The sequence below is a fragment of the Convolutriloba macropyga genome, chromosome 1 (assembly GCF_964194025.1).
Source record: "Convolutriloba macropyga chromosome 1, txConMacr16.3, whole genome shotgun sequence".
In the NCBI taxonomy this organism is placed as follows: Eukaryota; Metazoa; Xenacoelomorpha; order Acoela; family Convolutidae; genus Convolutriloba; species Convolutriloba macropyga.
Genome location: NC_134468.1, coordinates 33,310,823 through 33,322,970, shown reverse-complemented (window position 1 = coordinate 33,322,970; position 12,148 = coordinate 33,310,823). Strand labels below are relative to the sequence as shown.

At 37.1% G+C, this 12,148-nt stretch overlaps 2 protein-coding genes across 2 annotated transcripts in view; one reads left to right on the top strand and one right to left on the bottom strand.

The window, feature by feature from the left end:
* Positions 1 to 12,148, bottom strand: part of LOC142338034 (DNA replication licensing factor mcm5-like) — a 409,068-nt gene that overhangs the window by 364,172 nt on the left and 32,748 nt on the right. The window lies entirely within an intron of this gene.
* The window catches only part of LOC142339175 (uncharacterized), a 7,757-nt gene continuing 4,181 nt past the window's right edge, over positions 8,573 to 12,148 (top strand). The window contains exons 1-3 of the mRNA XM_075389018.1: positions 8,573 to 9,005; positions 10,786 to 11,042; positions 11,356 to 11,610. Of these exons, the coding sequence (XP_075245133.1) occupies positions 8,884 to 9,005; positions 10,786 to 11,042; positions 11,356 to 11,610 (634 nt within the window). The 5' untranslated portion in view covers positions 8,573 to 8,883. The remainder of the gene's footprint in view (positions 9,006 to 10,785; positions 11,043 to 11,355; positions 11,611 to 12,148) is intronic.

The window sequence follows — 12,148 nt, the reverse complement described above, 5'->3', positions numbered from 1 at the left end:
ATTGACAGACCAAAAAACGTAAGAGTTGGGGTTATTTTCTTTTTTACCCCCTCACTCTTGCATTTTTTACCCCTTTGACTCAAAAGGTAATTACTCAAATATCCTCCCATAGCAGCACATTGCAGCCCACTCTTGCATCGCAATTTTGACCGGGGAGTAATTTCTCAAAGATGAGGGTAAGTCCACCAATTGCAGCCCCACTCTATTATCATTTTGCCCGCGACCCCCCAAACAAAATTACCCCTCACTCTTACGTCAATTTATCCACCGTAGAAAAATAAATCCCCCCACTCTTACAACAAAATGGGAGGATTTTAGAGAAGACATGCGACCCGGGTTGCTCAACGCAATCATCTTTCTGAAAATTGGGCTCAAATTTGTCAAATTTCCTATAGGGAGGAAATTCAACCCTAGCAGATGAATTCGAAAGCGCAGTCAGCTAGTTCATTTAAGGAATAGGAAAAGTAAATGACCAAGGAAATCAGGCATATAAGGCACATTGTCAAAACTGTTTTGACCCCTAATTTGAACAAACCAAAACGTCACACTTGACTCTTTCTGAAAAGAGAACAAAAGCTGGCTCAGAATAACATAATAAAGAGTGCATAAAGTTCCAAACCCACTCCTCCTTAAGCTTGACTCAATTGTCTACCAATTGAAGAAGGGATGCACAGCCTCTATAGACGTAGATCAGATTTGAAATGCAGAACTTCAAAGCTCTGGATAGTTTGAAAACAATTCCGCTAGCATTCAGTTGATAATTATTTGGTATTGGAGATTTCAGCACTTTTAGAGCCAATTGTGGTTTTGGCAGGTCTAATTAGACTTACAGACGTTAAAAAAAATTTTTATACCTAAACTTAGTGTTCTTGCGAAGCCTTAAAGCATGTTTTTTGGAAAATTTTTTTGGAAGCCCAATTTTTTCTCATGAGACAAAGCCTATTTTTCAAAGATAATTAAAGGGGATAAATGAAAACTTGAAAGGATTTTTTAAGGTCTATAATTGGGTCAATAAAGAGAAATATTTTGATAAATTGCTCACTTCAAAGAATTCTTTAGAAAGAACTTGTTTAAGTCCAATGTGGCTTGTTAGGGGCTCTACCTATAATAGCTAACTTCCACTAACCGAGCTACCGGCAGTTACCCAGGGAGCCCCACGTAGAGGATACTGACCAAGGTTGCACCCTATGCCTCAGGCCCTTCCTCAGAAAGCTGTCCTCGTAGCATTGTGCAACCAAGTTTCTTTTGGTATTGTGTCCAGCACCCGTGCGTAAGTGCCCTCATGTTAGGGCAAAAAGTCCCTTTCGGGGTAGCCAAATTTTATGTTCTAATATGTAATTAAAGACCCAGTGGTGACTAGTATCCAGGCGCTAAAACGAAGTTGCAACCGGGTCGAATTTTTCGGTTAAAAAAGATGGAAGAGAGGGGCTGTGGTGACTAGTAGCCAGCCGCTAAAACGAAATGGCCACCGAGTTAAATTTTTCCACCCAAAAAGATGTAAGAGAGGGACTGCAGTTGGAGGACATTTTAGGAACACGTAGCTGAAACCATTTACATCCTTTTGGGCTGCAATGGGCTGCCAAGGGGAAGAAAGTAGTAGTGAGGGAGTAAAAGACAAATAAACCCTTCACTCATACTTCTCTTGGAACGTCAGGGGGATAAAATGATGTTAGAGTGAGGGACAATGGAGAAAATAACCCAAACTCTTACATCAGTTTGCCCCCATTTGCAGACCAAAAAACGTAAGAGTGCGCGTTCTTTTCTCTTTTACCTCCTCATCCTTGTATATTTGTACCCATTCGACTCAAAATGTAATTACTCAATTGTCCTCCCATTGCGGCCCGTTGCGGACCACTCTTGCATCGCAATTTTGGCCGGTTGTAATTCCTCAAAATTGTGGGTAAGTCCACCAGTTACAGCCCCACTCTAACACCATTTGATAAAATAGCCCCCTCACTTTTACTTCAATTTATTCCCCGTAGCCAAACTACTTCCCCCACTCTTACAACAAAACGGGAGGACTTTAGGGAGGACATTCATCCCCAGCAGATGAAATCGAAAGCGCAGTCAGTTAGTTCATTTAAGGAATAGGAAAAGTAAATGATCAGGGAAATCAGGCATATAAGGCACATTTGTCAAAACCCTTTTGACCCCTAATATGAACTAACAAAACGTCACGCTTGACACTTTCTGAAAGGAGAACGAGAGTTGGCTCAGAATAATGTAATAAAGAGTACATAAAGTTCCAAACCCACTCCTCCTTAAGCTTGACTCAATTGTCTACCAATTGGAAAAGGGATGCACAGCCTCTATAGACGTAGATCAGATTTGAAATGCAGAACTTCAAAGCTCTGGATAGTTTGAAAACAATTCCGCTAGCATTCAGTTGATAATTATTTGGTATTGGAGATTTCAGCACTTTTAGAGCCAATTGTGGTTTTGGCAGGTCTAATTAGACTTACAGACGTAAAAAAAAAATTTTTATACCTAAACTTAGTGTTCTAATTTAGGACACTACGTTTAGGGCAAAAAATAGACTTTGCTAGACATCTAACTTTTAAGATTTGAATCAAACCACTATAAATAATTTATAATAATTTCTAGTTTTTTTTAGAAAACTTCTTTTTTACTAATCGGCAAAATTCTTTTCCTAATTTTGATTTCAAAAGAAAATCAACACTTTCGAATCTTCTTGTTCTCTAAATACACTAACAAAATCTTAGATCACTTCGGGCCTCGTGTCCAGAACTCGAGTGCAAGCAAGCTCCTGTCAGGGCACTAAGTCCCTCGGGCTGCTAAAATTTTGATCTAACAAATACTGTCTTACGAACAAATCTGCTAATTGTGAAGAAAAATTACGTCAACTCCACAAAATGATACCGGTTATTGGAAGGAAATTTGACTTAAAATGTAGAAGAGTTAATGGATTGTTGAGAAAAAGTCAGTGTTAATGACCTGTTTTGCTCCTAGTATTTTCATTTTAGCAGGCAAACTATTCTTGCATATCAGCAAGGATATATTATAGATTAATTTTTATTCACCTGTCGAGTTGCTGCTGGATAGAAACAAATCCCAAAGCCGAGTGAAACCGTTGATAACGAGTGTCAAAATGCAATGGCCTCGTAAACTTGATTTATTTGTACGCAGCAAAAATATCCAATACACAACGTCAATTGTCCATTAACCCAATCGTCCATAAATTCCCCAACCCAATAATACCATGAACATACAAGTTAACTGAAACAAAAATTATAGAACTGTAAATATCGAACTTTTAGATCTCCGTTTCACTGTTAAACAAAGTCAAAAATAAAGTGATAATTTACGATAGTTGATCAAGCAAGAAGTCAATATTTCATACTTTTTCAAACGTCCCATTTTTTTGAAGATTTCACGTTTCTTATCACACTAGATATTTAACTTAATCAGTTTTGCGCTCACTTTTCAAATTTGTCTCGAAGAGTTCAGCCTTACAAAATGGTATAAAACGAGCAATCAACTGAGCAAACTTCTTGGAAAAAATTCTTGGAAGCCTTAAGGCATGTTTCTTGGGAAATTTTAGTGGAAGCCTAATTTATTCTCATGAGACAAAGCTTAAACTTTTCAAAAATAGTTAAAGGGGATAATTGAAAACAGGAAACAATAACAAAATATAACAACTTCGGCAACGAGGATTCTTTTAAGGTCTATAATTGGGTCAATAAAGAGAAATATTTTAATAAATTGCTCAGTTCAAAGGAATTCTTTAGAAATAACTTGTTTTAAGTCCAATGTGGCTTGTTCAGGGCTCTATCTACAGATTGTCAGCTAAACTAACTTCCACTAACAGAGCTACCGGCAGTTACCCAGGGAGCCCCACACAGAGGATACTGACCAAGGTTGCACCCTATGCCTCTGGCCCTTCCTCAGAAAGCTGTCTTCGTAGCATTGGTAGCATTGTGCAACCAAGTTTCTTTTGGTATTGTGACCAGCACCCGTGCGCAAGTGCCCTCAAGTTAGGGCAAAAATTCCCTTTGGGGGCAGCCAAATTTTATGTTCCAATATGTAATTAAAGACCCAGTGGTGACTAGTATCCAGGCGCTAAAACGAAATTGCAACCGGGTCGAATTTTTCGGTTCAAAAAGATGGAAGAGAGGGGCTGTGGTAACTAGTAGCCAGGCGCTAAAACGAAATGGCCACCGAGTCAAATTTTTCCGCCCAAGAAGATGTAAGAGAGGGACTGCAGTTGGAGGACGTTTTAGGAACACGTAGCTGAAACCATTTACATCCTTTTGGGCTGCAATGGGCTGCCAAGGTGAAGAATGTAGTAGTGAGGGAGTAAAAGACAAATAAACCCTTCACTCATACTTCTCTTGGAACGTCAAGGGGATAAAATGATGTTAGAGTGAGGGAAAATGGAGAAAATAACCCAAACACTTACATCAGTTTGCCCCCATTTGCAGACCAAAAAACGTAAGAGTGGGCGTTCATTTCTCTTTTACCTCCTCATCCTTGTATATTTGTACCCATTCGACTCAAAATGTAATTACTCAATTGTCCTCCCATTGCGGCCCGTTGCGGACCAGTCTTGCATCGCAATTTTAGCCGGTTGTAATTCCTCAAAATTGTGGGTAAGTCCACCAATTACAGCCCCACTCTAACACCATTTGATAAAATAGCCCCTTCACTTTTACTTCAATTTATTCCCCGTAGCCAAACTACTTCCCCCCACTCTAACAACAAAACGGGAGGACTTTAGGGAGGACATTCATCCCCAGCAGATGAGTTCGAAAGCGCAGTCAGTTAGTTCATTTAAGGAATAGGAAAAGTAAATGATCAGGGAAATCAGGCATATAAGGCACATTTGTCAAAACCCTTTTGACCCCTAATATGAACTAACAAAACGTCACGCTTGACACTTTCTGAAAGGAGAACGAGAGTTGGCTCAAAATAATGTAATAAAGAGTAACTCTCTATTCAGATTCCGGAATGCGTTGCCTGTTGCCTATTTTCAATTCGAGTTCTAAATTATGGCTGCTAAAATTGATTGATTTTTTAGCGTAACGGTTCTTTAAATAAATTATAACATATTGGTATAAATTATAATGGTAATTGCAGAACAGTTAACAATTTTTTAACCTAAACTTAGTGTTCTAATTTAGGACACTACGTTTAGGGCAAAAAAATAGACTTTGCTAGACATCTAACTTTTAAGATTTGAATCAAACCACTATAAATAATTTATAATAAGTTCTAGTTTTTTTAGAAAACTTCTTTTTTACTAATCGGCAAAATTCTTTTCCTAATTTTGATTTCAAAAGAAAATCAACACTTTCGAATCTTCTTGTTCTCTAAATACACTAACAAAATCTTAGATCACTTCGGGCCTCGTGTCCAGAACTCGAGTGCAAGCAAGCTCCTGTCAGGGCACTAAGTCCCTCGGGCTGCTAAAATTTTGATCTAACAAATACTGTCTTACGAACAAATCTGCTAATTGTGAAGAAAAATTACGTCAACTCCACAAAATGATACCGGTTATTGGAAGGAAATTTGACTTAAAATGTAGAAGAGTTAATGGATTGTTGAGAAAAAGTCAGTGTTAATGACCTGTTTTGCTCCTAGTATTTTTATTTTAGCTGGCAAACTATTCTTGCATATCAGCAAGGATATATTATAGATTAATTTTTATTCACCTGTCGAGTTGCTGCTGGATAGAAACAAATCCCAAAGCCGAGTGAAACCGTTGATAACGAGTGTCAAAATGCAATGGCCTCGTAAACTTGATTTATTTGTACGCAGCAAAAATATCCAATACACAACATCAATTGTCCATTAACCCAATCGTCCATAAACTCCCCAACCCAATAATACCATGAACATACAAGTTAACTGAAACAAAAATTATAGAACTGTAAATATCGAACTTTTAGATCTCCGTTTCACTGTTAAACAAAGTCAAAAATAAAGTGATAATTTACGATAGTTGATCAAGCAAGAAGTCAATATTTCATACTTTTTCAAACGTCCCATTTTTTTGAAGATTTTACGTTTCTTATCACACTAGATATTTAACTTAATCAGTTTTGCGCTCACTTTTCAAATTTGTCTCGAAGAGTTCAGCCTTACAAAATGGTATAAAACGAGCAATCAACTGAGCAAACTTCTTGGAAAAAATTCTTGGAAGCCTTAAGGCATGTTTCTTGGGAAATTTTAGTGGAAGCCTAATTTATTCTCATGAGACAAAGCTTAAACTTTTCAAAAATAGTTAAAGGGGATAATTGAAAACAGGAAACAATAACAAAATATAACAACTTCGGCAACGAGGATTCTTTTAAGGTCTATAATTGGGTCAATAAAGAGAAATATTTTAATAAATTGCTCAGTTCAAAGGAATTCTTTAGAAATAACTTGTTTTAAGTCCAATGTGGCTTGTTCAGGGCTCTATCTACAGATTGTCAGCTAAACTAACTTCCACTAACAGAGCTACCGGCACTTACCTAGGGAGCACCACGTAGAGGATATTGACCAAGGTTGCACCCTATGCCTCAGGCCCTTCCTCAGAAAGCGGTCTTCGTATTATTGTGCAACCAGGTTTCTTTTGGTATTGTGTCCAGCACCCGTGCGCAAGTGACCTCATGTTAGGGCAAAATGTCCCTTTGGGGGCAGCCAAACTTTATGTTCTAATATGTAATTAAAGACCCAGTGGTGACTAGTATCCAGGCGCTAAAACGAAATGGCCACCGAGTCAAATTTTTCCGCCCAAAAAGATGTAAGAGAGGGACTTGAGGACGTCAGTTTGGAGGACGTTTTAGGAACACGTAGGTGAAACCATTTACATCTTTTTGGGCTGCAATGGGCTGCCAAGGGGAAGGATGTAATGGTGAGGGAGTAAAAGACAAATAAACCCTTCACTCAAACTTCTCTTTGGAACGTCAAGGGGATAAAATGATGTGAGAGTGAGGGGCAATGGAGAAAATACCCCCAAACTCTTACATCAATTTGCCTCCATTTGCAGACCAAAAAACGTAAGAGTGGGCGTTAATTTCTCTTTTACCTCCTAATCCTTGCATATATGTACCCTTTCGACTCAAAATGTAATTACTCAAATGTCCTCCCATTGCGGCCCGTTTCGGACCACTCTTGCATCGCAATTTTGGCCGGGTTTAATTCGTCAAAATTGTGGGTAAGTCCACCAATTACTGCCCCACTCTAACACCATTTGACAATATAGCCCCCTCACTTTTACCTCAATTTATTCCCCGTAGGCAAACTACTTCCCCCCACTCTTACAACAAAACGGGAGGACTTTAGGGAGGACATTCATCCCCAGCAGATGAGTTCGAAAGCGCAGTCAGTTAGTTCATTTAAGGAATAGGAAAAGTAAATGACCAAGGAAATCAGGCCTATAAGGCACATTTGTCAAAACTGTTTTGACCCATAATTTGAACAAACCAAAACGTCACACTTGACACTTTCTGAAAAGAGAACAAGAGCTGGCTCAGAATAACGTAATAAAGAGTACATAAAGTTTCAAACCCATTCCTCCTTAAGTTTGTCTCAATTGTCTACCAATTGAAGCATTGGAGCAGGGTAGCACAGCCTCTATAGACGTAGATCAGATTTGAAATGCAGAACTTCAAAGCTCTGGATAGTTTGAAAAAAATTCCGCTAGCATTCAGTTGATAATTATTTGGTATTGAAGATTTCAGCACTTTTAGAGCCAATTAAAGTTTTGGCGGGTCTAATTAGACTTACAGACTTAAAAAAAAAAAATTAAACCTAAAATTAGTGTTCTTGTGAAGCCTTAAAGCATGTTTTTTTTTGGAAAATTTTTTTGGAAGCCCAATTTTTTCTCATTAGACAAAGCCTACACTTTTCAAAGATAATTAAAGGGGATAAATGAAAACATGAAAGGATTTTTTTAAGGTCTATAATTGTGTCAATATAAAGATTTTTTTTGAATTGCTCATTTTTCTAAAAACCATAAAGAGTGACAATGAGAGTGACACAACAAAGCCGGCTGACGACCTCTGCGATCTATTAGCTCTTCCAATAATATCAAGGAATTCAGAAAACATATCATATGGATTGAACGATTTTTCAATTGTTGCATTGATTCGCTGCCCGAGAATTGCAATGTTACTATAAATTTTACTTGAATTCTCTCTTTGAGTTTTGAACAACGAAATTGGGGTCTAAATAAGTTAGAGTATAGTTCTGGGAAGCCTTCGGCAATTCGAGCTCAGCCTGGGGCTCATGCGCCCTCGGCTTTGAGCTCTAATTGCCTTAGGCTTCCCAGAACTACACTCTAACATTTACAAGTACATGTTTTTTATGTTAGTTAATGATTTTACGGGGTTTTATTGAGTAGTTGAGTTAATGAACAGTAAACTTATTCGATGCTTTTGCTGTTTACATTTGTAAATTAAGTTCATTAGATCACTGTTTTTTCATATTCCTTATTAATTGTTTCACTCGGCCACCGGCCTCGTTTTCATCCTTTAATATCTCGATACCCCAAAAAGCAGTAGTCTAATGTACACAAACTTCTGACGGATTCAATTGTACGCATATAAATTAGAGTCTACATGATTAAAAAGTAACTTACATTGAAAAATCACCAATAACTTGATTTTCGTAAATGAAGAATGTAATCTGACAAACCAACCTTTTCCGGTTTCATTCATATTTCAAGGTCCTTTTTTATCTCACACGATCAAAAACTAGCATTCAGAGTGAAAATAGCAAAAGTATTTGTTTGTGAAAATAGCTAGTTTGTCCATTATTTCGTGTTGCCACGCTTCTAACTCCGTCATGGGGGTTCTTACAATAAACATATCTCTGCATACTTACTTAAAGATTGGAATTTAGCCCAAAAAATATACTTCAATATCATAATTAATCATGCGCTTAAAACAAAATAGAAGCGTTGCCAATCTACAGCATGATGGAAGGGGAAGGGGCACGTTACCTATCGATGGGACTAGTCAGGACAGGAATGACCGAAAGACGAGTCAAAGAGGAGGGTAACTTTATTTTACATTTCATGTATTTCGTTTTTGGTTTGGATTTGATTCTGAAGTAAATGAAATTACAAAAAAAGTTGAAGTAAGAAAATTTTAGGTGTCATGACTGGCCCAGTGTCTAAAAGTGGGCATTTTCAAAATCAAAAATGGATTATTTCTATAATTTATGACCCTCATCCAATTTTTAAATTAATATATCGAGTACAAATATTAATAATTTTTCAGTAATCAAGAAAAACAATTGATCTAAGATCCAAAAAAATAATTGTTTTACAAACGTACAGTTAAATAATTTCTGAAGCACCAAAAATACTATCCATTTTTTCAAATTCTGGCGACAACAGAATAGGAACACTTGAAAAAAAAATCAATACCCGAAAAAAAACAAATAACATTCTTTTTGCACTGTATTTAAAGGTTATTAGTTTAAGTAAAACTAATCATACACTGAAAGAAAAACTTCAAAAGTTTTTTTTGCAAAAGATTGACTTGAGCAATTGAAAATTGTAAATATAGAGAGTCTTTTAACTGTATTTTGAATTGTATGGAATAAGAATTCAAGTTTCGTGAGTCCTTTCTTGTATTGAATTCCTTAACAAATTTGTATTATAGAGGCTCTTGATTTTTTTTCTTGTATTACAAATTTGTTAGTAACGTAGAAACCGAACTAGTGGTTTATTCTTTCAGGGCATATTGGAAAAAGAGAAGATTCCAATTGTTGTAGTTCATTGTTTTGAGGAGATTTTCTTGATTTATTTTCTGTAGTTTTTAAAAGTACGTTTCTATTAGATCTTACGGATCTTTTCAACAATTGCCCCATTTCTGGTACCTAGTAGAAAATCAACCCCTTCTGTGCTATACTTCAACACATTATTACTTGGGCTACAGTTTAAATAGCCGAGTATCAGTTTAAGTGCAATTTCGTACCGTTGTTCTCGGCTATGCCTCTCAAGCGCTGTGGGATTTAATCCAAAATCGCAGGTCGGGCTTTATTCTATTCAGTTTAACATAGTATGCCCTTAAGTGGAAAGTTATTAATTGTCTCTGACTGGTTGAGAAATCTCCCGCTTAAATTGTATGTAAGAGTAGTCCCCTTTTTGCAAAGGAGGCAATTGTTTTAAGATCTGTTTTAATTATTTTCCTTCATTTCTTCTTGTTAAGATTTCCAAATTTTAAGCGTTTATAAATAGATTGGTCATGTAAATTGTCTGCTTAAACAGTACAGTAAAAACGTGGCTAAAGGAATTTTTTTTATTTCATAAACATTGAAATGGTGACCAAACAATAGATCGAAGAACAAAAAATGGGACAAAACATCGAAAATTAATCTATATTCTCATTGGCAGAAGTTAAGATTCAATGCAAACTAGCATAAAATTATCTTATCTGCCATCGATCCATGGGCATGTTTTAGGGGCTTTCTGGTCTATTGCCCCGTCTTAGATTGCCCTAGCACCTATTGAAATATCTCCTACAAAGTTTGACATTAAATGACACAAAAAAAACTACTTGGTGACTTGGTGAAAACTCCGTGAATCCATTCTTGGTTTTTCAGAAAAATCATTACAAATGCCTTTATTTACATAATTGTATAATGCAGTGAAATGAATATTGACTCACAATTAATTATAGATATATATTTTTTCTTTGCATGGCCGATTCATTTTTTTTTTTTTCAAATGCTGACTCAATTTCTTTCTGATGAATCTGATTAATGAATTTCAAATCTGATTTCTTTGAAAGTTGCCGACAAGAATAAATTCAGCAGAAACTGTTTCAGCGAGTCAAATGGCGGGGCTGGAGATGTTGCTACCAATCGCAATAAGAGTCGCCATCAGAAATCCTCTCGTGGAAGGGATGCTTCGGATGGACTGTTTGTTAAGTACCAGAGTGCGTTTTGTATACTCACAGTATTCGGAGTGACAGCGGCTCTGATTATGATGTCATCAAAGCAAGATGAGATTGACAGGAAGGAAAGTAAATTAGGACCCAAACAGACTGTAAAATCTTCTTCAGTCGAACCTTCAACCAAATCAGGTAATAATTATTTTGCTCAACTTTTAGCTGCAAAAAATGTTTAAAAGACTTTGTATAGAGCAGACCACGTCGAAGTCTAAGTTCGAGATGACCTATAATTAGACCAAAAACTAGAAAAAGGTAAGTGCGCATAAGAGGGATCAGTGGTCCCATCAATCTGGGATGGTATGACCAAATAAGTTGCTTATAAAAATGTATTCACGTGCCTAATCTCAATAATATGTAATGTGAACAAAGATATTTAAATACTGGTTTCATTCTCGAATTTGGATCCGGGTAAGTTGGTTTCGTGATCACAGTTACTTAAATTCAGGCGAAAAAAACCCTGCCGTCAAAGAAGCTGACAGATCCGACCGCAGCAAGGACGAGAGACATAGCGATGATAGACCGTGGCTGGATACTATCAGCGCTTTTCCCTCGGAGACTCTCGTTCCTTTTCTAAAAGACAACATATCCTGGATTGGACTGACACTCTTGGTTATATACTTTGTGAGAGAGTACATTATGGACTACTACTACAGTAATAAAGAGTCACAACCTGACCAGCAGTCGAGTGACTTTCCTAAAGGTAAACCAAAAGAAAATTGTTGAAATACTTCTAAAATGCTGAATATGTTCAATAAATTAAGGACATAAAGTCATCATATATGCAATGCTTTATAGTAATTGGATAGCTAGGAAAAAAGTAAAAAGTGAGCTTAGCTGTGCGTTTGTTGCTGTTCATTGTCTTTTGTTGGCGAATTCAGCGTCTGCAGGTAGTAGAACAGAATACGTAGGCAGAAAATGTTATCTTAACGTTGTGGCGTGAGAGCCGAGAGGTAAGGTGTGTGGTTCACACGCCAATGATTGAGAGTTCAATCCCCTGCCTCCGTGAAGCTGTCTGTGTGAGGATGAGCTCTTACGTAACCATAGCTTCAGGCTGACCATAGCCTGACCAATGTTGGCTGCAATAATGGTACCACGTGAAAGTTTCAGACGCAAAAAAAGTGGCTATAGTCAACAAAAAAGAGCAATGCTGCTCATGAAAAGATCAGTCTGAAATGTGGGGAATAATAAGAAAAAGGGCAGCTGAAAACAGGCTACTGTAGGCCTAATGCTGTTCCACT